At 34.0% G+C, this 27,335-nt stretch overlaps 1 protein-coding gene across 1 annotated transcript; it reads left to right on the top strand.

Moving 5' to 3' along the window:
* Nucleotides 1-16,755: 16,755 nt before the first annotated feature.
* LOC132903507 (E3 SUMO-protein ligase ZBED1-like) lies at nucleotides 16,756-18,126 on the top strand. Its single transcript, XM_060951922.1, has one exon. It carries the CDS (start codon nucleotides 16,756-16,758, stop codon nucleotides 18,124-18,126), a length of 1,371 nt encoding a protein of 456 aa, XP_060807905.1.
* The last annotated feature ends 9,209 nt before the right edge of the window (nucleotides 18,127-27,335 follow it).

The raw sequence follows: 27,335 nt of genomic DNA, 5'->3' as shown, positions 1-27,335 counted from the left end.
TAAGAAGAATTCCAAGTTTATAAGCCTATCCTTTAGTAGCCTTTCACGACATCCATGGGAAAGAGATGTAGCGGTCCTATTCTTCTTTTTTTATTGGTGCCTGGAACCACACGGCACTTATAACTTCCATTGTAATAAAAACAGCTTAAAAACATTATTAAATATTCGGGGAACATACTTTCGATCAATTTAAGCTGTCGCTTCAACAGCTATACAGATAAGCTGCTGTAGAACAGATTGAAATGCTAACGATTTTCAATACATTCAGAATCAAATGGCTTTTCAAGGAAATGTTGTTTGTGATAGAATTCAATCAAACTGTTTGTCCTTAAAAAAGTTTAAGCATCTATGTAGGTATATTGGAGCCCATTGATACAATCACACCTTTTTCCGGAGGGGTAGGCGGAGACCACATCTTTCCCCTTACCAAGATCTCTGCATACATCTTTCGCTTTATCCACATTCATAAGTGCCGTGTGGTTCCCGGCACTAATATAAAAAAGAATAGGTCCACTCCATCTCTTTCCCATGGATGTCGTAAAAGGCTGCTTAGGGATAGCAAACTGTCACTATTTGAATCTCAATTCTATAATTAAGCCTAACAGCTGAACGTGGCCTGTCAGTCTTTCAAGACTGCTGGTCTACCTACCCCGCAAGGGATATAGGCGTGATTATATGGATGACTGTCTTCATGCAAGCTCGGCGGTTTCGGGTACTCTTGACCTGACCCATCGCCGAGGATTAAAGCTCTCATGACAAAACAAAATGTGGAATTATAAACTGGACAACATTCTGTATGCGGTGAGGCTATTATGTGAGTAAGTAATCAATAATTAAATAAATTCAGTCTCTGGCTTGTTGATTTGTCTAAAAATATGAATTTTACAGAGATGCTCAAAAAATATATATTTTTTTTTTATTATAACATCGGAACCTTGTCAAATTTATCCTGAACCTTAACAGATTTGGATAAAAATGCTTACTGTCTATATTCAGTTGTCTAAATAAAAGGTATGTTTTTAAATAACAGGTATCTAACGCTTGAAAAACTGTAGATCCTACGATGTTGAGTCAATTAAAAAAATATACTTAGTCACAGTCAAGTTCGCCTGCGTATAATTACTTAACATTTTCCGCGGCCATTAAAAAAAAAAGGTAGTAAATTAGTAGGTATAGTAATCTAATCATACATATTTTTTTCAAAATTGGTTAAGCGTTTGATCCTTAAAACAGATGAACAGACAGACATTTTAATCATAGATAATTAGAAATTTTGATTTGTGACTTTTTTTTATTATTTCTCGACTCGACATTTCTGTTATCGCATTATTTTGTACTCCAGCGCACAACATGAATAGTAAATGATTTAATTCGAAAATGAAAGACTGCACTTCCCACTTTATTGACAAAACGGGTTGAAATAAAGCCGATCGGGGGTGAATATACTAGACCATGTTGGAAATATTATTTTGAAATCTATTGGCTTAAGTAGGACTATTGTTTTTTTTTTGTTATTTTACCTCAGATTTTAATAGTTGCGTATTTCGATTTTGTTTGTTTAAAATATTATTGTCATGAGTAGGCAGAAATCGAAGTAATATAGTTTTTTAGTTAGAATGATTATAAAACTTGAAGGTTTTTCATTCAAGTCATCAACCCGCCTGCCCAGGGTGGTGGTTTTGGGTAAAATCTGGCTATTTCTGGGGAGGCCTTAGTCCTTAGTCCGTCAGTGGACTTTTATGCGGTGTCAAGGTAAGTTATAAGTTCTACCATTAGATTAACGAACGAAACCGAGTCCAGAATTTTTTTAATACCTAAGTGACGTGTTATTAAAAAAAAACAAAAAACAACATGTTATACATAATCATCAGTGTAAGACAACCTCTATTTTATTTGTCACTATACCACAGACTATAAATAAATCAGTCGGCCATAATGAATAAAAAATGCATCGGGAATTCCCAACGATTGCATTCAATTAACTCATTAATGTCGCTTTTCACATGAAGGGTCAATTATACCGCGTTTGACAACCAATGAATTTTAGGGTTCTGCATTGAAGGAACAATTATTTTGCATTTAAATCATTATTATTAAATACGAAAATTATGTTTCGTGGATAAGTTTTCCATAGATGTCGTAAAAGGCGACAAAGGTATAGTCTTATAAGCTTGGGATAGTTCTTATAGGCGATGGGCCTACCTAACCTAACACTATTTAAATTTCAATTCATTCAACATTACATGCAACCTTTTAAGGATCATAATTGGAACTTTAAGAGGTTAAATCCGTCGCCTCCTTAGGGCTTCCGTTCGTAAATACATTTACAAAACCCTCAAAAACTCGCAGCGGGCCCTCACGACAGCGGTTTAGGGTTTGACAGGCAAGCAAAGGGCCCACTTGACCCAGTAGGGTCACTCGACTGGCGGCGGGTTAACAAGAATGCGAGCGCCGTTGGCCCGAAAAAGGGAACGATATTGCGTTATTTTCTTTTTTTAGAACAACACATAATATCACGTCTATTTCCCTTGCTTGGTAGACGAAGCTTCTAAGACGAAGAAAGATTTTAAGAATCAATCTCTCAATTGACTATTATGCAATTCAACCGCCATCTTGTCTCGTTCATACCTTTTTACACTAGGACAGGACACATTGCCTTCCAAGTTAAATAATAAGATAATAAAATCTACATTAACTTCTTTAATAATACCTATTCAAATTTAAAATTTTTATTCATTATTATAGGATACTAAATGTATGTACTATTCATATCGCTTAATAATTGTCAAATCTTTTGGCTTCACAACATTGGTTGACGTCAAATAAATGACTAAGTTTACTGCCGCTTCCAAGGCGTCAGTGCAGAAGAAGCGGTAACAAACAGCACTGCAGCATTTTCTTCAACAACGTCAACTTCACAACTATCCAAACTTAGAAAAGAAATGTGGACGAGAGAATACATTGTTGAGATTAATTTATTTATATGAGATTTTAATAATAAATTATTATTTTTTTATAGAAAGCCAATTTTTCAATGTAAGCCGTTCTAAATATCATCGGATATTTTAGCTTGTTCTAAACAATATCTACATGCCGATAAAACCTAATACTGTTCAATCTAATAATAACCGTTCGAGTAGGTATTTCGTAACTCAGAATATTAAGGTAAACAGTGTCAAGAGAAACTCATTATCTGTTATACAAATATCTGTTCGGATGCCAGTAAACTTGGTATGGTTTCATGTCAAAACAATTTTGACGCGCCCGAACAGGCAGCAAGGCGGCACTCCACTAGTACGCACGAGCGATAGATATAAGTGAGCTATGCTGTACATAAATAATCAAAGATTTTTTTAACGTCATGCGTCTGTGGTACAACGGTTAAAGTAAACGATAAGACAGTGTGATGCACAGAATCAGGATTGTGAGGAAAAATTTATTAATTGGCCGATTATTTCTTTCATCTTCTTTGTTAAAATGTGTTGATAGGTATTATTAGTTGATCGTTGATCTGTCACGCACAAAACTATGCAACTTGTAAGACATTTATTGTGTTGCTATTGGAGTTTAAGCGTCATTCTACTTTTAATAATAAAGACAACGTAATGACTATTCATTGGATATCGTTCCATATTGAATTTAAGGATACTTAATTTTCTGCTGCTGCTTTGGCACAAATATACCGAGTTTGTTTTTTTTTTGTCACAATTTTGGATCGTTTTAAGATCGTGTGGATTGGTCACACAATTTAAAAAAAATGCTTATATAATAACGTTAAAAATAACACATACACAACAGTGATGGACGACCGCCTTTATCTGTAACAAGATTGCTATTGTAACTTTTCCTGAACCCTTTTCCTTGCCGCCAGTGTATCGATTTCGTTTTATCGATTTCGAATATTGTCGGGTGAATACAGACTGGATAATGGTAAAATTTCACATGTTACCATGTGAGTTTACAAACATACGTGATACTATCGTGGAAATAGGAATTTACTGTATTATTCCGAGTGCTGATCGAAGACCCGGGTTCGAATCTCATGCCTAGCCATAACCAAAAATTTTAATAAGAAATTAATAGTAAGTGCCGTGTGATTCCCGGCACCAATACAAAAAAGAGTAGAAACACTCCATCTCTTTCCCATGGACGTCGTAAAAAACGACTAAGAGAAGAATTCTTTTTAGACGATGGACTAGCAACCTGACTCTATTTTAATCTCAGTTCTATTATTAAGCCACACAGCTAAACGTGGCCTATCAGTTTTTTAAGCGGTTAGCTCTTTTTTTTACACAGATTGAGTTAGCCTCGAAGTAATTACTCTTCAACAAGTCTCGAAGCAGTGACCTTCGAGACTCGTCCAAGTGTAATTAGGTACTTAACACGGCAGAGTTAGTAAAAAATTTATATCTGCGCATGGGAATAATGCCGGTATAAATTAAATATTGTATTAGTAAAAATAAATAAAACATAAATACCTATAGCATAAGAAAAAATATATTTGTGTTAAAAGCCAATAACTGTGTGAAAACAATCAAAAGACGATCAAGCTTTTTCTGTCAATCAATTCTTTTATTTGTAAAAACATAGGTATTTTCAAAAAATTGTTTTAACAACTTGTACCAACCTAACTATAACTTCACTTATATTATAACAGTTTAGTTAAATCACTCACAGGTAATCAAATTTGCACATTCCAATGCAATGATCAATCACATTATTTATGTAAACAAAATCGACTGCGTATTGCGCACTAATATAAATTAATATTCATGGTATTACATGGGACTATTATTAATTTTGTTCTATATTTTATGTTTTAGATGTTGAATACTATATAAACTGGACAGAGAATTCTCGGAAAGAATACCCAGGGCTCTGGAGCATAGCAGTTTTTACGTAAGAATAGGCAAATAAAATGACAGAGAAAGAGAGAGATGTTGAACAAGGTGTTAGAGGTTGTATTGAATTAATATGTTTATTTAAATTTGATTATCAATAACATTAAGAATATTTGAAACAAACCCATTTATAGGTATTATCAGTCAGCCAGACAAAAAAAGAAAAGGCATGATCTTAAATTTTTCTCATTAATAACAACAAAATTTAAAGAAAAACTAACAGTATAAAACTTATACTGACAATAAAATAAACTATGTTTATAAACTACGCGAAGACATTATTTTTTGGTATAATTACATCCACGTACTATTTATGTGTCGTACCTGTAAAAATAAAATAAATAAAATTATTATAGGTGAACTAACACAAAGCAAAGTAATGGTGATCCCTCACCTAGATTTCTTCACTATGTTTTCCAAAACGCAGTGAAGAAATCTAAATTTTGAAACAAGTGAATGTGTAACTGTGATCCAATATATGGGTAAGGTAGGTTACCGTGTAATAGTTGCGAAGGTCAGATGACAGGTGCTTCGCCGGACTTACCCGATCCTGAATCGTGGTGACAGGTGGCACCTCGTGCTCCACTCTAGGTGACCAGAACTAACATGATAATGACTTAAAATAAATATAGTCTAATTTATTTCAAATCAATATCAATGAAACAAGAATAGGACCACTCCATCTCTTTCCCATGGATGTCGTAAAAGGCGACTAAGGGATAGGCTTACAAAATAGGGATTCTTTTTTTAGGCGATGGGCTAGCAACCTGTCATTATTTGAATCTCAATTCTATCATTAAGCCAAATAGCTGAACGTGGCCTTTCAGTCTTTTCAAGACTGTTGGGTCTGTCTACCCCGCAAGGGATATAGACGTGACCATATGTATGTATGTATGCAATATTATGACTCCTACATTACAAACAACACAAAAATCTCTTCAAAATCGTACATACATACATATAATCACATCTATATTCTTTGCGGGGTAGACAGAATCTTGAAGAGACTGAAAGGCAACGTTCAGTAAGCTGCATGGCTTAATGATGGAATTGTGATGCAAGTAGTGACAGGTTGCTAGCCCATCGCCTACAAAAAGAATCTCAAATTTATTAACATTTCCCTTACTCGCCTTTTACGATATCCATGGGGTTAATTTAATATAGAGTGGTCCAATTCGTAAGTGTCGGAAACCACACGGCAGAAAAAACATAAAGGTAATACAAGAAATAACTTATTCTCACCTTCATTTTCAATGGCCTTTAAATAATGCGGCATGAAACCTGTCGTAGCCATCGTAATCTTCATCAGATTCCTCGAAGCTAAATGAGTGATCTTCTCCACTCTCATTATGACCTTCGATATCAACTACAGGTGGCTCTTCAGGTCTTTTTGGTAAGTCGTCGTCTAAAAATTTAACTTTAGTGGCAACTTTACGTTCAGAATCTTTATTTGCAGATTCTACTCCACTAGCTCCATTAGGTTTGGAAACTTTAGGTGATACTACGTCACTAGCTCCATTAGTTACAGAATCTTGACTTGTTGATACAACATCGCTGGGTACAGTTCCCGTAGCAATTACTACTGATTCAGTCATACCGGAATTAAGCGAATCTCCAGTTATATCACTAGGTATTGTTCCTGATATATCTGCATCTGTAACACTTGGATCTTCTGTTGGTGCTATCTCTTGTCCTAAAGCCAGTCCAATTGCAAAAATTACAATAATCGGTAGCTTCATTTTGATTGTTCTTTGGCTTCAACTATAATCTTTTCAAGTATAGTATGATGACTGGAGTTAAAAATAATAATCTTGGTATTTATATAGTCATTAAGGTATGCAAATCATGTCAAAGAAGCAAAATGAGGAAAATGATTAAATCTGAATCATACCTGCCTGGCGTTTAAAACCCTATACAAAAGAGGTGTATTATGAAATGGAAAAACTGGTTTTAATTTTAGGATTCCGTACCTTAAAGGTAAAAATGGATCCCTACTACTAAGCCTCCGCTGTCTGTCCGTTTGTCTGTCACCAAGCTGTATCTCATAAACCGTGAAAGCTGAAAAGCTGAAATTTTCACAAAGTTTGTATGCCCGTTGCCGCTATAACAAAAAATAAAAATTAATCCTCATACAATTAATGTATTTTTCGTAATCTTTTGCATTCCAATATTAATAATAATAGCAGAAACACGTTCAATATTTTCACAGCACATTCACTTGTATTTGTACTTTCAAAATATACAGTGAAATAACAATAAAGTAGTTTTCTTTTCTTCATAGACATCTACTACAGCAAAAAATAGTGAAACTTCTAAAAGACACTTGAAAATCACACAAAATGTACAAATTCAAAAGTTATACTGCCATATATCACATTCATTGCCATAGATTTCTCAGCCTCATACTTTTATAGTTTCACAATTTTTATTGAGCTTAAAATATTGAGTGATATATCTTCCCCATACAAAGGATTTCAGGAAATAAATTCTAGAAACTTCTATAGAAATGGTAGATTTATATTCTTTATCCTTATTTATGAGTGTGGTATCATTTGGTACGGTTATCAGGAATACATTATTGCGTATTCACACGATACGTAAATTAATTTACAAAAATGGTAGATTTAATTTATTTAAAAGCTCAGTGAAATTTAAAAAAAATATGGTTCAGGTATAAATTATAATACACACATATAATCTCACCTCATTCCCGGAGGGGTAGGCAGCGGCAATATCTTTCCGTCAACCTAGATCCCTGCATACTTCTTTTGCTTTGTCCTAGCATCATACCCACCAAATTAAATTAAATTGTAACTAATACATAATAAGTATTGAATTTAACTTGATTATTTTCCTTATTTTGAGGTACAAATTATACCGACAATATACATATGTATATATAACGATAGTAAATATTTGATTTACAATAAGGATAAAATATACATTGATATCAATAAAGGAAGTTTCCTTATAATAACTTCTTATATTGCGTATAAAATATGGTGCCGGGAATCACACGGCGAAAAAGAAAAAAAAATCAATTCATCTCTTTCCTGTGGATTTCGTTAAAGGCGACTAAGGGATAGGCTCATAAACTGAGGATTCTTTTTTTAGACGATTGGCTAGCAATCTGTCACTATTTGAATTTCGATTCTATCATTAGGCCAAACTAAGCCAGCTGAACGAGGCCTATCAGAATTTTCAGGACTGTTGGCTCTATCTACCCCGCAAGAGATATAGACGTGATTGTAAACTTTCTTAACATTGGTCGCCTGTATTATTTAATGTCTGCATTTTAAGTTTTTTAAGTTAGGTAAAGCGTAGAGGCCATCTTTTTACCTCATCCAGTTATATAATAAACAATTTACAAACATTCTATTACGCGTTTAATCCTTACGGGGTAGACAGAGCCAACCGTCTTGAAAAGAACGTAATGTCACGTACAATTCTTTGGCTTAATGATGGAATTTGAATAGTTAGCCCATCGCTTAAAAGGGCAATCCCGAGTTTATTAGCCTTTACCTTGAATAACTTTTACAATTTGCATGGCAAGAATAATTAAAAAAAAAATATATTATACCTAATAATATTATACCTACCTAATTATATAATAGCTCAGAATGGTAAACAAAGTTAAACTCGCTTTCATAACAAGTATTGAAACATGTCTCGCCAAACTAGAAGTGGCCTATAAAAGATAGCAAAAATGGCTTCGGAAACCATAAATAAAGTTATCTGACGGGCATAAATCCAGGGATTGAACCTGTAAAGTTCGAGTTTAAGACCGGAGCCATTTGACGCCCGACGAAAAAGAGAAGTAGTTGGTTTTCCGCCAACGTTTTAACCAAATAAAAACCAATAAAAAGAAGAATAGGACCAGTCCATCTCCTTCCCATGGATGTCGTAAAAGGCGACTAAAGGATAGGCTTACAAACTTGGGATTCTTTTTTTAGGCGACAGGCTAGCAACCTGTCACTATTTGAATCTCAATTCTATCATTAAGCCAAATAGCTGAACGTGGCCCTTCAGTCTTTTCAAGACTGTTGGCTCTGTCTACCCCGTAAGGGATATAGACGTGATGATATGTATGTATGTATGTTTTTATTTTAAAGTCGTCTTCTACGACATTTGAACGAAGAGAAGAAGTGGTCTGGTAAGTTGCCAGATTAAAATGCGTGATGCGCATAAATAGCACAGATTCAAATCCCACCTCGGCCATCTACCGATGACTATTTTCGAAGTTATCGATATCATTTTGAAGAACCAATGCTCTAACGGTGAAGGAAAACATCATGAGGAAACCTGCTGGGTAGAGAGAGCCAGTGGTCTTGAAAAGACTTGGGTCTTCACTCGCGGGAATGTGGGACTCCTGGCACGGAGTGGGCCAGCCTACAGCACTAAAACCCTTCCAGCAATGGCTTCCTGCCATTGAAGACATCATGGGATCTAGGTAGAATATAACCTGGAATTATGCAATTATTACTTTTTATCCCGAATTTGTCACGGGAGAGACGCTGCTAGTATGCCGATTTTGATGACACACGCAATGATGAGAAAGAAATAGTGAGATCTGTAAATATATATATCGGAGATAATAAAATTATAATAACCTTTTATAGAGTGATTTCCTAAGATTGTATTAAATACCGAAATTTAATTTAACCATTGAAATCAAGAATTATGTCCTCTATTATTCACTGCCGTGTGGTTCCTGGCACCAATAAAAGAAAAGAATAGGACCACTCCGTCTCATTCTCATGGATGTCGTAAAAGACGACTAAGAGATAGGCTTATAAACTTGGGTTTCTTCTTTTAGGCGGTGGGCTAGCAACCTGTCACTACTTGAATCTTAATTTTATCATTAAGCCAAACAGCTGAACGTGGCCCATCAGCCTTTTCAAGTCTGTTGGCTATGTCTACTGCGCGTGGGATATAGACAGTTCAGATTTTTACATACATACATACATATAATCACGTCTATATCCCTTGCGGGGTAGACAGAGCCAACAGTCTTGTAAAGACTAACAGGCCACGTTTAGCTGTTTGGCTTTAAGATGGAATTGAGATTCAAATAGTGACAGGTTGCTAGCCCATCGCCTAAAAGAAGAATCCCAAATTTATAAGCCTAACCCTTAGTCGCCTTTTACGACATCCATGGGAAAGAGATGGAGTGGTCCTATTCTTTTTCTATTGGTGCCGGGAACCACACGGCAATGATTAACGGCACGGATTTTTTAATGGATAAATCTATTATTATGCTATCTTTGGTTCCTGTTGGAACTCCAGCCGTGAAAATATAACACATCATTCATTTTCCTTATACAACGTATTTTCCTTCCCCTAATTTTTGTCCCACAAAATGCTTCAACCGTCTATAAATATTTATAAGGCACATTTTTCAGACAATTCTCTCCCTATCCTCCAATTATAATTACTGTGTTTTTATTTTAAAATGATCAAAAGCTTCTGTGACCTGATCAAAGCACGCTTGTACTTGCCCTAATGATGAGGTACAAGTCAAAGGAAACAATAAGTTGAATTTTTAAATACACATTCTTAGAAACATACATACCTACATATAAAGATGTTAGGTATCTACATTGATGCAGGGTTCCTTGAAAATGTAATTGCCTTTACCGCACCCAACTTGTAGTGTTTCATTCCAAGTTTGGCATTTCAATTCCATCATTAAGCCGTACAGCTGAGCGTGACCCTACGGTCTTTTTTGGACTGTTAGCTCTGTCTACCCCGTCAAGAAAATCGGCGGTGTGTCTTACTTTTTTCACTTCTAAGTAAACTCTTGAAAAAGTCCGGTAAGAAACAAACTCCCACTTATGACTTATACCATACATGTTGTATACGAAATTAGAATTTATTAGAATTGGACCACTAGAGTATACTTAGGTCATAGGAATTCTGACCTCGATCTGCAAAGAAGATTCAACAACCGTGATCTATAATGCCTTGTTAACAGGGCCACTGAGGTCAGAAAGTTCGTGAAGAGGTCGACAAACATGATCTATAACGCCTTATTAACAGGGTCACTAAAGTCAAAAAGTTCGTGAAGAGGTCGCGTTTCATGACATCCCTTCTCCTTTTTAATGGTGGTCCTAGTCAGACGTTGGTCTTTTCTCCAAGGATGAAGACTATTTAAAAAGCAGGATGTTAATCATCATTCTCCTTTTATCCTTACCTCTAAAGAGAAGTCAGTAGAGAATGAGGGAGTTGATGACACATTTTTTTTAAAGATTTGTTTTCCAGAAGTTAAAATTTTAATAAATATCTAGATAAGAATTAAGAAAAGGCCTAGGTACATTAAGTGATTATGGTATTCTGTAAGCAAATTTTATCTTTACGACTTTTTCTTTGACTACTTGGTACGTCACATATTTTCAAAGAGGTATTTTATTTATTTATTTTTCTCTTCAAAAGAATTCGGAAATTACTACCAAACGATTTTAAAATATTCCCTTCTGAATAACTGGGGTCTACTATAGTACGGGGGTTATAGTACAAAATGTGTTTGATAATAAGTGAAATGATATTTTAAGAAAAGATTACCTAAATCTATAAGATTTTTAAGTATTAAAATTCAATTAATAATTGTAAATAATTTATATCGTATCTAACAATGTATTTGAAGTTTAAACTTCTGAGTATCACTAAAATATTCAACACCAATATGAATTAAGTTATTTAAATTTATTTTAGTCAAAGTGTTCAGTTGCAATTTCTGTTAGTTTGTAGGAATTTTGAATGTGTTAAAATTATAAAGCTCAAATTTCACCCAGTTCCATAGACTTCGGAATAACATAAGACTACCTATAGTAGTGGTAAGTACTGGTTAATGTTTCCAATCACCATAACGATTTCATATTAGATATAAATTCAAAGATTTATTTATATACAACTGCGCTATCATTTTTTTGTATTAAATACAGGTACTTAATAAATCATTTCATAAATCATATTTCTATGCTCGAAAAAATTAAATATTTTTTTCGAACCCACTCTCTTAGTCTATACGATTAGATTGAATTCTGTTTAGTAGCAATGCCCCGCGGCGATGCGTGTCTTATTTGAAAATTGTTAAATCCACTCGTCCCTCATAAAAATAAGGGAGAATATATATTTGTTTTTAAAATCGCTTAAACATGCTATTGAAAATTTGTTACTGCTGCTTAAGAAAATAAAGGGGAAATTATTTTGTTTTTGGAACCACTAAAACTGTGTTTTATATTTGTGTAACATGTTGTTGATCCTTTTAACATACGAGTGGAAAGAATATTTAATAAATATATAAAAAAGCAGCCAGGTCAGGGTAGGAAGGCCTAGACGAACGTATCTTGATCAAATTGAGGACGTCTTGGCAAAGGGTCGGGTCAAGAGCACGCAAAACCGCCGAGCTTGCATGAAGAGAGTTATGAATGTGGATGAAAGAAGTATGCAGAGATCGTGGCAAGTGGAAAGATGTAGTCTCTGCCTGCCCCTCTGGGAAAAAGGCGTCTTATGTACGTATGTAACATGCAAACACGAGACAGAACCAATGACTTTGATTTATCTACCTGAATTTTTTATAGAAGAGAAGATTGCATAATGCGATAAGGCCGATTTTTGTACATTACCTTAACATAAGTTTTGGCTAAATTTATTGTTACAATTTCATTTACAATAAAGTGTATTCTATCTGTCTATCTATTTTTGTATACTCTCATTTTTATGACATCTCTAGATATAATTTCCTGAAGCAGAAACATTAGGAGAACCTACATGAAATGGGTATAGGCAAAGAAGATGAAGAAACTATATGAACTTCCATATTTTTAAAGATGAATCTAAAGCAAAGTAACCTTAAAATTAAAGATTACAGACAAAATCGTAGGTACCTCAAAGACTTTGCGAAAATGAATTTTGTGTGACTGCTATAATTTATGTCAAAAACTTCTGTTGCGAGAACCCTAAATAATAAAGTTTTCTTTTCTCTGCGGTAGAAAATATGTAACGTACAGAAGTTAAGTGTGATCAGAATTACGATACTGGCCTAAAATACTGTATACAATATGTTTTATTTTTTAATTTTTAGAATGGCTAGCCTCTACTATTGCATAAAATAAATTTTCTAATTACCTTTCAATTAAATCATAAGCGCTTGGAAATTCTTTTAAAAATAAAACATTATTTGACCATATCGTATATTCTTATGAAAATGCTTACCTATGCAGAATATAACTCCTTATAGTTTGAATTTAAAAAACATTTTCCAATTAAAATTTATATACTAAACTAGCGACCCGCCCTGGCTTCGCACGGATGCAAAATTATAAATGTTATCATACATAAAAACCTTCCTCTTGAATCACTCTACCTGTTACAAAAAACCGCATCAAAATCCGTTGCGTAATTTTAAAGATTTAAGCATACAGACAAACAGACTAAAATAGCGACTTTGTTTTATACTATGTAGTGATATGGTTTATTCCACTTTGATCTTCCTGGTGATCACCTGGGTGATCAAAGTGGAATAAACATTAATATTATTTCAATTAAAATGGCTTTTTTTCTGTATATTCGTCGCTTTGTGCTGTCTTCCTTGGAGCTGTAAGGTGCCCGGTGGAAATACGCGTGTTTTGTGAATTATTTTGTTGCTAAACTACTTGTAAATCCGATAATTCAGCGGTAATGCGAACTTACGAGTACGATTCGAATATGATTTATATTTGTATTAAATTAGTTAATTCTGTGCTTTGAATTAACCCTTTAATTCGCAGCGTTAGATATACATAACACACACATTTCGAAAATTCTACCTTCAAAACAATATCGATTCTACAGCGGTTTTTTCGATAAGTTAGTTAAAGACATCACTACCCACCCATAGCAAAATATAAAACGTTATTAAGTTGTAAATTTTGAAATTGAGGTACAAAATAGCGTCCCGACCACGAACTGCTCCCGCGCACATGGTAAGAAATATTATTTTTATTTAATTAAAAGCATGATTTTTCGTTATATTTTACATTAAATATGTTTTTATGTTTGCATTCTACAATTATTAGTACAAAATATTACTAACAAAGTCATTTTGTGTTTTCTATAACATGTAAAAGTGGAATGTTAGCTACAATTAACATTGCGAAGCTAACGGTGATTGAGGCGAAGTTACGAATGTTAACAATAACTAACATTGCGAAATGATGAGCAATGTATTTAGGCTTTTTTATTTTAAATAACCATGGTGTTGGAGGGTGTTTACATGAATGGTGGCTTGATTTTGTTCTAGAATAAGTTGCGCTTAGAGCGTGTGAAGAAGATTCTGGTCCTCATCTCTCTGGATAGCAGTATATCAGACGGTGACAAAGAGATAGTAAAAGACGAAACTGTTTATAGTTCTGCACTTCCCTCTCTAGATTCCTCTTTGGAACGTCTGAATATTATAGACGAGTCACATGATGATACGCTTTTGCCTGAAGATGTGATACCATCCACTCCGTCTACTTCCGAAGTTCTCGAATCACATAATTTACCACAAGATTTGCCTGCCATTCAATCAATATCATCTGTCTTGTCGGTTCCACCAACTCCTGAAGCTTCAAGTGTGCCCAAGATCACTCGTTCAAGAAAGAGACCTTTACCAACCTTGTTGATAAAAAAAAGACAGCATTCATTAAAAAAACCTTTGAATTTTGAATGGGAAGGCGGCAGATTTAAATAAACTGCAATTTTTGATGAAATAACTTTTATTAAATTTGGCTCTGAATCAAAGTCGCCATCTGAATACTATTTCGATTTCTTTAATGAAGATGTTATAAAAATAATTATAGAAAACACAAATTTATATGCCGTTCAAAAATTTCTAAAAAGTTTCAATTTCAATTTGAGTTTAAAGCGTTACGAACAGATACGTCAATTTTTACACTTTGTCGACAATACCCAACCAAATGATGATCGTTATTTCAAAGTTCGGCCGATTTTTGAAGTAATACGTCAAAACTGTCTTAAAATAGAAGAAGAACATTGGTACAGTGTTGATGAAATGATGGTGCCCTATAAAGGAACCAGAGCAAAAAAGCAAAGAAGTGGGGTTTTAAAATATTTGTCAGGGCAGAAGTATCTGGTAAGTAAAAAAAATCAAAAGCCGACGGGACCGAGGCCTTCTGATGCAATTCGCCGTGACCACGTGGGTCACATGCCTGACTTCATAGCAACTCCAGGCAAAAGCAAATTTTGTAAGAATGGTATGACAACTGTTATATTATGTTCTAAATGTTATTTGAGATTATGTTTTGAGAAAAAATGCAACTGTTTTAAAAATTTTCATGATCAATAATATTTTTAGGTTCATGACAGTTTTTAAAAGAGTTCCATTAAACCATTCTATATTTTTGAAGATATAATAATAATAAATGTTTAAAAAAAATCAATAGAAATTTTATTTTTATTTTCCTGTAGCTTTCGCATTGTTAAAAATACATAACGGTATTTTTGAACACTTAAATGCTGGCCACTTCGTAATGTTACGTATTTTAAACATCCATTTATTAAAAAAATAAATATAATTAAATTTTTTAAATATTTTTTAGATTTAGTATATTACATTACTAAATCAAATAATTAAAAAAATATAACAATTTTTAATACAATTCTTGTTGCGAACTAAAGGGTTAAAATGTGATAAAGGGAATACTATAAGACCTAAGATTATTGAAATAAAAGATTTCTTAATCTTCTTAAATTATTAAGTTGATATTTCTTTTTCATAACTTCGTACCTAGCTAGTAAATAGTCTATCAAACATACATATCTACATATAATCCCGTCTATCTTCTTGCGTGGTAGACCGAGCCAACAGTCTAAAAAATACTGTTTGACGTATCCCAAGTCTATTAGCCATTCTCTTAGTCCCCTAAACTAAAATAATGATAAAAATAATAACACTACCCTATTTTCCGCCAAAAATAACTTGCTGACAAGCCAATAAAATAAAAGACAAATGCCTTATAAAAAATCCTCAATCGATACATCGGCGAAACATCTCACGACTCGACTATAGTGATGCGACTCGAGCCCTGTTTTTACTCGAGTCACTCGAGTGAATTTGTCAAACTCGTACTAGATTGAAAAAAAATATTATTCGAGTCTCTATGCACTCGAGTTACCGAGTCAACTCGGCGCATCGAGTTAATTCTGTTGCCACTAGATGTCACTTCACTACTCTATTTTACTTATCTGTGTCGGGCCGGTACAAACAAATCAAAACTGACAGGTTTAAACTTGCATCTCGTAGTTAGCCGTACTTTAAGTTTTTTTTACCAAAATTGATTGAATATTAGTGTTTAAAAGTGAAAAATACGTAAAAGAGTTGATATTCTTAGTATTGGTGAATATAAATTAAAGTGTAAAAGTGATTATACCTTAGGTATTTGATTGTAAGTAACCTACTTAATTATATTGTTAAAAAATATGAGTGAAAAAGAAAATGGAGCTAAACAGAAATCATCAGTGTGGTTATATTTCGAAAAAAACAGTACCAATAAAACTGTCATATGTAAAATTTGTAAAAAAACAATATAAAGATTTCGGGAATACCACCAACTTAATAACACATATGCGAGGAAAACATTCGCTCCAATTCAGTGGTTTTTTTGAAAATAAAGATAAATCCATAGATAGAGACAGCAAAATTAATAATTCATGTGGACTATCAACATCTACCGCTAATAATCAAGTGGAAACTGTTGGCTCTGATACGACTAGACCTGAAGAGTGTGCTACCAAAAAGAGGCGTTATAAACAGCTATGTTTTTCATCATCCAAAAAACAAACCCAAAAAGATATTGATATTGCCCTCGTTAAAATGATTTGCACTGATATTCAGCCTTTGCAAATAGTAGAAAATAAAGGATTTATCAACTTTGTCCGGACATTACATGCCGATTACATTCTCCCAGACAGAAAAACTTTGTCGGAAAGGTATTTACCTCAACAGTACCAACTGGCACGCTCTTCTCTAGCTGATAAGCTAGAAGATGTAAAGAATTTGGCTCTAACTACAGATATGTGGACCTCGGATAGCAATAAGTCGTATTTGACGGTCACAGTTCATTTCATTAGCGAATCAAAACTATTCGCGCGTACGTTAAGCACAGTAGAAGTAAAAGATGTACATTCTGCGACTGTTATAGCCAACGTTTTAGATACTGTTTTGGAGGAATGGAGAATCAGTGACAAAGTTGTTACTGTTGTAACTGACAACGCCTCCAATATTAAAAAGGCTGTATCGGAATATTTAAATAAAAGAAATCACTTTTGTGTGGCCCATACTCTAAATTTAGCAGTATCTGACTGTAAAAAATCAAACTTGCCATTGACGTCATTGTTAGAAAAATGTCATACTGTAGTAACTTATTTCAAACAAAGTACTAAAGCAGCTTACAAATTAAAAGAACTGCAAGAGCAGATGAACCACCCTGTCATAAAATTAAAACAAGAGGTTATTACAAGATGGAACTCAAGTTTTGAAATGATGGAGAGACTACTACAGACTAAATTATCCTTATCAGCCGCATTGTCTACCATGTCTTCTGCTCCGGAAAATTTCACTGCTAACCAATGGGAGGCAATAGAAGATTGCGTCAGTGTTTTAAAACCTATTGAGCAATTGACTACAATACTATCTGGCGAAAAATATCCAACTTTGTCCTCTATGATACCGTTAATCAGAAATGTCCAAACTTGTCTTATAAAGAAGGTTCCGGTTACAGAAATAGGTGAAAATCTAAAAATCTCTTTGCATTCTGCTATCACTAAACGCCTCGGTATCTTAGAGACCAACAAAACTGCTGCCAAATCCACTTTTTTAGACCCCCGCTACAAGAAAGCTGGTTTTGGCCTCGAAGCCAATGCAGAAAAGGCTGCCCAATGGGTTATAGAAGAGTTAGAATCAGAGATTATAAAAAAAAATAGGAATTTAGCTCCTGATGAATCTAGTCAGACAGTGAACACGTCAAGTAATGCTAATGCTAGCATTGGCACAAATAATAAGGCTAATGATTTATGGGAGGATTTTGACAAAAAAATATCAGAGAGAGAATTAATACAAACACCTACTTCTTCTGCTATAGTGATTGTGAAACAATATAGAGAAATGCAATATTTAGATCGTCATCTCGAACCAATACTATTTTGGGAACAGCGAAAAAAAGCGATGCCGGAGTTATATGAGTAAGCTATTAAATATTTATGTATACCTGCATCATCCGTTCCTGCAGAACGAGTGTTCTCTAAAGCAGCCTTAATTTGTAACCAAAGAAGAAATAGATTAGATTCTAAAAAAGTAGACGAAATCATTTTTCTAAATAGTTACTTCTCATAATATTTTTTATTATTTTATTTTTTTCACAAAGAAGAAAAATGTTAAGTTAAGCACAATTATTATTATTGATTTGTCTTTAAGAATCTATTTTTATTTGTTTTGTATGAATATTTAATGTTTGTTAGAGCATATTTTGTTTTTATATAACTTTATTTAGTTTAATTGTCTTTAAAATTAATAAGTTATGATTTTTTTTATTATCATTAAAGAAAACTTGATTGTAAGCTATACTAAACAAAAGTCTGAGACAGTCTGATTTAATATAGTTATTGATATTTATTAATAATAAAAATAATAAAAAGAAAACTAAGTTACTTGTAACTAAAATTGCATAAAATATGATTGTTCACAAAGAAGTAAAAATGTTAAGTTAAGCACAATTATGATTGTTGATTTGTCTTGAAGAATATATTTTTATTTGTTTTGTATGAATAGTTGATGTTAATTAGAGCATATTTTGTTTGAAATATAGGTTTATGTCACTTTATTTAGTTTAATTGTCTTCAAAATAAATAAGCTATGAATGGATATTTTTTTAATTATCATTAAAGAAAAATTGATTGTATGCAATATAATAAACAAAAGTCTGAGACAGTCTGATTTAATATAGTTATTGATATTAATAATAAAAAAAAACTAAGTTACTTGTAACTGAAATTGCATAAAATGTGATTGTCATGAATAGTCAACCATTCATGGAAATTTAATTATTCTTACTTCTTAGGAAGATCTCATCATTGTACATTGTTGATTTCTTAAATAAATAATATGTTGAAATTCTTATAATGTGTATTTTATTTCATATTAGTCCATCCATGACAATGATACTAGTTAAATAAAAATTGCACTCGAATTGCAAACTTTCAACTCGAGTGAGATTTTTACTCGAGTGAGATTTTTTACTCGAGTAACTCGAAAACTCGAGTATGACTCGAGTGAGGCTGTAAAATTACTCGAGTGACTCGAGTCACAACATCCCATTCGAGTCGCATCACTACTCGACTAGCAGTATCGATTAGACGTGTGACAATCGCCAAACCCAGGGAGCGATAAAAACGCGAGACTCTCATAATTTCTGATGGATGACGCGTCAAATGCACGCGGTGGAAAGATTAGCTATTGTACAGAAAGCAGATATTAAAATTTCACAAGAATTAGTTTATTTTGATTTATTTATCATAGTTGATGCTATGCAGGACTGTACAATTTGTAAATTAAATTTTAGTTTATAATTTATAATCATTTTTTTTTTCTTTTTTATAATTAGTTTCAGCTTTAGTTTTAATTTGATTTAAGTTTTCTATTTTATATTATCAATTTAAAAAAAAAGCTCAAAGTTATTATACAAAATACTTATGATACTTTACATACTTAAATCACTTAGATTTTGGAAAAAAGGTCCAAGATAAATACGAGTCTTACAAAGTGTGGCATAATTAAGCCCGGGTTTACTTGTAATGTTTAACCGGTAGATAAAATAATGGCTTGATTATGGAGCTGATCAGTTTTAATTTTAAATTATCCTTTTTTTCTCTCAATGTAAAACTTTATCTCAATATAATTATTATGTAGACTCTGTAATGGACCCTACACCAACGAATTGGCGCATAAATGCAGTGAAAGTTTTTTTGCTGCCGTGTGATTCTCGGCACCAATCAAAAATAGAATAGGACTACTCCATCTCGTTTCCATGGATGTCATAAAAGGCGACTAAGGCTTTTAAATTTGGGATTCTTCTTTTAGGCGATAGGCTAGCAACCTGTCACTATTTGAATCTCAATTCTATCATCAAGCCAAAAAGCTGAACGTGGCCATTTAGTCTTCAAGAATGTTGGCTCTGTCTACCTGTACTTATATTTATGTATATATGTATGTATGCAATGAAAGATGCAAATGAATGTATGTAGTACGCAGGAATCTCGAAACAACTCGAAAAATGTAGCTTTTTATTTGGCTGTCTTTAGAAGGTTATCCAGGGTTTAGTCAATATAACATAAACGATATGTTTATGAAGACTTCCGATGACGTAAGGACTAAGTCCAATCGTCCTTTCTGTGATGTACACTCTTTGATATCCCAAAGTGCAGACCAGTACGTGAGGAATTCTATAAATTATTAATATTTCGCCTGTCGCCGGCACCCCCGATTTGCCCTCGGCTGGAAATTATTAGAAGAGAACCTATGAATGTATGGGTTATCTCTGCAATTGAAGGAAAGAAAGAAAAGATAACTAGATTTTGAGGGGGTAGAAATAGACCATTCTTTACATCGATGTGGCTTCCAGCACTTTGGAATATGACCACTCTTACATTCCTGATAACGCAATAAAGTATAATAGGATTATGAACTTTGCGTGGAGTAACCATAATCCAATGAAGTGATTAATTTGTTAAATTCTAACCCGATCTGTTAGGTTCTCTTGCCAACAAAGTCACGCTAATAAGGTCAGACGGGACTCATTCCGGGTAATACTTGACTTTTCATTCTTCATTTTCTTTCTTTTCTTTTCTTTATTCGCTTTCATGGCGTGGTCAAACACAGATCCCGGGGTATCCTCAAGAATAATGGCAAAGTCAAGAAAAACCAAAATTGTAGCGGTAGGGAAGCTAGGTGTGATACCTGTGGAACTGCGCAGACTATGTTGACTGGGATATTGTATGTACGCTTAAATCTATAGAAACTTTGCTGGTGCGATTCAGGATTGTAATTTACTTTTCATTTTAGAAAACGGAATTAATAAAAGATTACGCTGACTGATTTACTGATACTGACACGAAGAGCCCAAATCGCTGGGTCTAAAACCTTGAAATTTCGCGTGTAGGTTTCTTAACAAATCTTGTGGTTTAATAAGAGAGGATCCCCCGAATATCTCGCGGGAACTTCCCCCGAAATTAATGTGATTCTTATATTTACACGCGAGGAGCGACATACACTATAGTTTTATGATAAAAATGGTAAAGTTCCATAAAATTTCTTTCATAATCACTGTATTCGTTAATCGTTAATTTAATCACTTGCCGCTCAAGTGCTGGCAGAGCGCCAAGTCGAGACTTGTTATATACCTACTTAAAGAAAAAAAAAATTACCGTCATTTGTTAGATTTGAAAGCTTTTGTTCAAATGAGTTTTTGAATGACTGCATGCAATGTTGGAATGTAAAGGATATTTTTTTAACTGATTTCAAAGTGCCATGTGGTTCCCGGCACCAATATAAATAATAATAGGACCCCTTCATCTCATTTTCCATAAATGTCGTAAGAGGCGACGAAGGGATAGGGTTATAAACTTGGGATTCTTATAGGCAACCTGTCCTTATTTGAATTTCAATTCTATCATCGCCTACAACAGCTGAACGTGGCCCGTCGGTCTTTCAAGACTGCTGGCTGTGTTTACCCCGCAAGGGATATAGTCGTGATTATATATATGAATTAATAAATAAATGCAATACAATTATGAGTGATAACGAAAGAGATGTTCACATTTTCGAAAGGAAGAAACCATTAGTATTGTTCTAAAATTTTGTTACTCAATACACAGAGATATTTTAAGTAATATTCATATAAAATGTAATGTAATAAGGGGAGTAAGGGGGTGTCATAAAAGGCGACTAAGGCTTTTAAATTTAGGATTCTTCTTTTAGGCGATAGGCTAGCAACCTGTCACTATTTGAATCTCAATTCTATCATCAAGCCAAGTTTAACGTGACCTATCAGTCTTTTCAAGACTGTTCGCTCTGTCTACCTGTACCTATATTTATGTATGTATGTATGTATGCAATGAAAGATGTAAATGAATGTATGAAGTATGCAGGAATCTCGAAACAACTCGAAAAATGTAGCTTTTTATTTGGCTGTCTTTAGAAGGTTTTATCCAGAGTTTAGTCAATATAACATAAATTATATGTTTATGAAGACTTCCGATGATGTAAGGACTAAGTCCAATCGTCCTTTCTGTGATGTACACTCTTTGATATCCCAAAGTGCAGACCAGTACGTGAGGAATTCTATAAATTATTAATATTTCGCCTGTCGCCGGCATCCCCGATTTGCCCTCGGCTGGAAATTATTAGAAGAGAACCTATGAATGTATGGAGAAAGAAAAGATAACTAGATTTTGAGGGGGGTAGAAATAGACCATTCTTTACATCGATGTGGCTTCCAGCACTTTGGAATATGACCACTCTTACATTCCTGATAACGCAATAAAGTATAATAGGATTATGAACTTTGCGTGGAGTAACCATAATCCAATGAAGTGATTAATTTGTTAAATTCTAACCCGATCTGTTAGGTTCTCTTGCCAACAAAGTCACGCTAATAAGGTCAGACGGGACTCATTCCGGTGAAAAGTCAAGTACTTTTCATTCTTCATTTTCTTTCTTTTCTTTTCTTTATTCGCTTTCATGGCGTGGTCAAACACAGATCCCGGGGTATCCTCAAGAATAATGGCAAAGTCAAGAAAAACCAAAATTGTAGCGGGAGGGAAGCTAGGTGTGATACCTGTGGAACTGCGCAGACTATGTTGACTGGGAGTTTGTATGTACGCTTAAACCTATAGAAACTTTGCTGGTGCGATTCAGGATTGTAATTTACTTTTTATTTTAGAAAACAGAATTAATAAAAGAGAACGCTGACTGATTTACTGATACTGACACGAAGAGTCCAAACCGCTCGGTCTAAAACCTTAAATTTCGCGTGTAGGTATCCTTACAAATCCAGTGGTTTAATAAGAGAGGATCCCCCGAATATCTCGCGGGAACTTCCCCCGAAATTAATGTGATTCTTATATTTACACGCGAGGAGCGACATACACTATAGTTTTATGATAAAAATGGTAAAGTTCCATAAAATTTCTTTCATAATCACTGTATTCGTTAATCGTTAATTTAATCACTTGCCGCTCAAGTGCTGGCACAGCGCCAAGTCGAGACTTGTTATAGGTATACTTAAAGAAAAAAAAATACCGTCATTTGTTAGATTTGAAAGCTTTTGTTCAAATGAGTTTTTGAATGACTGCATGCAGTGTTGGAATGTGAAGGATATTTTTCTAACTGATTTCAAGTGCCGTGTGATTCCCGACACCAATATAAAAAATAATAGGACCCCTTCATCACATTTCCCATGGATGTCGAAGAGGCGACTAAGGGATAGGATTTATAAACTTGGGATTCTTCTTATAGGCAACCTGTCCTTATTTGAATTTCAATTCTATCATCGCCTACAACAGCTGAACGTGGCCCGTCGGTCTTTCAAGACTGCTGGCTGTGTTTACCCCGCAAGGAATATAGTCGTGATTATATATATGAATTAATAAATAAATGAAATACAATTATGAGTGATAACGAAAGAGATTTTCACATTTTCGAAAGGAAGAAACCATTAGTATTGTTCTAAAATTTTGTTACTCAATACACAGACATTTTAAGTAGGTAATATTCATATAAAATGTAATGTAATAAGGGGAGTAAGGGGGTGCTAAAATGTAGCCGAATATATAGGGGACATTAAGAAGCATTCTGTCTACACGGGGGCAACGTAACGCGTTTAGACGTGAGATGGAACGTTGTAGGTGCTTTTTATCGCCCTTAATGATATAAGAACGGTTTTTGGAATTGCATTTTGGTACGATCGTTGTATTTAATGTTTGAAACTAGCTTTCAACAGCAGCTTCGTCCGCGTGGAAAAGTTATTAGGTTTGGGCATCATTGAAGCCCTCAAGGATGAATAATTTTCCCCGTTTTTTTTTTTTCACATTTTCCATTATTTCCTTGCTCCTTATAGATGCAGCGTGATGTTATATAGCTTAAAGCCTTCCTCGATAAATGGTCTATTCGACGCAATATGAATTTTTCGATTCGGACCTGAGATTAGCGCGTTCATCTTTATAATCAACTCTTGCTTTATAATATTAGTATAGATATATAATAGGATGATAAATATATCTACCTACATCTTTCTTTTCCACTTGAAAGAAACCAATGGCAGGAACTAGTCAAACAATATTCTTATTAACTGCTTCAGTAGCCGTGTTATCGCAAATTGCTGACTTCGAATAAGGCTGAGGCCTCATTGCCCTGTAATAAATGGTTACTGAATAGATAGTGCTAGTGATAGTGCCGTGTGGTTCCCGGCACCAATTAAAAGAAAGAATAGGACCACTGAAAAGGGCGACTAAGGGATAGACTTATAAACTTGGGATTCTTCTTTTAAGCGATGGACTAGCAACCTGTCACTATATGAATCTCAATTCTATGATCAAGCCAAAAAGCTGAACGTGGCCTATCAGTCTTTTCAGGACTGTTGGCTCTGTCTATCCCGCAAGGGATATAGATGTGACTATATGTATGTATGTATGAATAAATTTAGGGCCTCCAATTTTTTGTTTCACATGAAAAAAAACATTGATTGATAAATTTGCAGCCTTTTCAAGACTGTTGGTTCTGTCTACCCCGGAAGGGGTATAACCGTGACTATATGTATGTAGTATTGTTGGGTAAGCATCATCGTAATATAAATCTCGAACTTATTTCGAGGCTGACTAAATCTGTGTTGTATGTCCAAGAAATAAAAAAAAACGCGTTTTCCCACCCGCTTCTCGCTATCAGTTCGACCGCGTCTCATTAAATCAGCCGTACTCCGCTTGTGTTTTATGACCTATAAAACTAGACTGTAATGCTGGACCAGCGGTAAATCATGTTCTGACAAGTGGGTCTGGAGATATTTTATACATACATGTGACGGCGCATTTACACGCCAGTTTTTTTTGCCAAAGAACCGATGCTGTAACTGTGAGGGGAAATATACTGGAAACAAAGGAATTATAAAACAGTAGTAGTAAGTCGAACAATCAGTTATAGTCAATTACCTCTGATTAAAATTATAACAAAATTAAATTTATAAACAAAACAATTTAAATCTGAGTAAAAAGCGTGGGGTGCCTGATGTAGTAAATATTAAAATCATTCTATTAGCATATATTTATGACAAGAGAGTTATGAAAATGAAGTAAAATGCACCCCACGCTTTTTACTCTGATTTAAATTGTTTTGTTTATAAATTTAATTTTGTTATAATTTTAATCAGAGGTAATTGACTATAACTGATTGTTCGACTTACTACTACTGTTTTATAATTCCTTTGTCATTAATTTTTATTTTCTATTTTTTAGTTTGATTTGCAATAAAGCGTAGTTTTTTAGTTTTTTTTAAATTATTATTTATTTTCTATTTTTTAGTTCAATTAGCAATAAAACGCGTAGTTTTTTAGTTTTTTTATACAATTATTTTTTGGAAGTTAACACTTCTAGTATAACTATCTTACTAGAAAAAACTTTCGCAACCATGCGCCCATCGCCGGAGGTTTTCACAACTAACTTTCTTAAAGTTATATGTGGCCTGATTGGATTAAATCTCATATTATTCTCATAATGATGATTCTTTTTTAGGCGATGGGCTTGCAACCTGTCACTATTTGAATCTCAATTCTATCTTAAATCCAAATAGCTGAACGTGGCCTATCAGTCTTTACAAGACTGTTGGCTCTGTCTACCCCGCAAGGGATATAGACGTGATTATATGTATGTATGATGATTGTTAAACCCAGTTAAAAAGAATTTTATAGTGATAAATCACTGTTAATAATATTATTGACTATCCAGCAAACATAATAATTTTCGATTGTGGCTTTGCCAGGAATCAAACCACAAGATTAAGAGGCAGATTGATACAGGAACAAAAATATTTCAAACATACCTCCACTGCCTTTACAACCAGGAACGCAACAAAGTTTATCTGAAGACATCGTGGCACTTTTGTTGTAAAATCTGTCTTTCACAAAAACAAACACAAACTTGGGACTCCTATCTCAAATAATAAGGTACTTTTTACAGGAGTCCTATCTCAAAATATCTGCACAACACAGTAAACACAGTCAGAGTCCAATCTCAGATGATAAAATCACACGAATATCCGGAAGAACAAAGCTCGACTCAACGGAAGATTCCAAACTACAAATAACGACAAGTTATCAGCACAAAACAAAGTGCAAATAGGTAAATACACAGGCACCGGTATAAAAAAAACAGAAAGAAAGTTTACAGGTTTTCTAATCGAATTCGAAACTTACTGCAAAACTTATTTGACATAAATAAATGTCACTCATTTCTTAAACGAGTATTACAGTGTTGCTATTATAAATAGGCAAAAGATACCTAATGTTAATTCAAGAATTGCATTAATATGTTAAATACGTATTAAATATCGCAAAGTTCTGTAGGTAGTAACTTTATTCTTGTATTATTGTAAATTTAGTTGTTCAATTTTCATTTATTACTCTTGTTTTATTACTTATATATTTTTTATTGTTTTAAAATATTCTACTAATTCTACTATTGTTTCCAATGGTAATTCTAAATGGAGCGATGCGATGATTAAAAAAGCCTCAGGTTAATAGTAACATTATATGGAAATATATTACATCTCTTTTTGGACTCCTTATACGTCAGAACTTCTTGGTTTCTTGTATGGAGATTACTGGCACTGGTGCTATCTCTGTCTCTCTTACTCTCATACGAAGGATCTAAAAATGAATTTATTAATCCTGGCAGTTTTAATAAGGATAATGAGAAACTCTTATCAAAATATTGCATTGTCATCGGTCCTTGATACGTGTGCAAAGTTTCAAGTTGATCAGACGTTTAGAAATCAGTGAAAATTAAGCTCAAAGATTCCGTTACATACATACATACAACCCAAGCTAATAAAAGCGTAGTAAAAATGTGTGCACTTTCAGACAACTGGATGTCAAACCATGATCCTGGTTCCCCTGCCGATGTCTGATGGCAGTCGCTTCGTGTGACAACCTGACTCACCCAGGGTCATGAGAGAGGCGTAAGCACCGAGCTCCTCTCCAGAAAGGTGAGGATGAAATCGGAACTAACTCCAGGAAGAAGAATGATAAATTATGATATCAAATTTCCTTGTACCGTTGGCCCGGAAAATACATTGACCGTCTCTCTTTGGATACATACATACATACATATAATCACGTCTATATCCCTTGCGGG

Source organism: Amyelois transitella, chromosome 27, assembly GCF_032362555.1.
Source record: "Amyelois transitella isolate CPQ chromosome 27, ilAmyTran1.1, whole genome shotgun sequence".
Classification (NCBI taxonomy): domain Eukaryota; kingdom Metazoa; phylum Arthropoda; class Insecta; order Lepidoptera; family Pyralidae; genus Amyelois; species Amyelois transitella.
The sequence above is the reverse complement of the archived record's forward strand: the minus strand, read 5'-3'. Positions and strand labels throughout refer to the sequence as shown.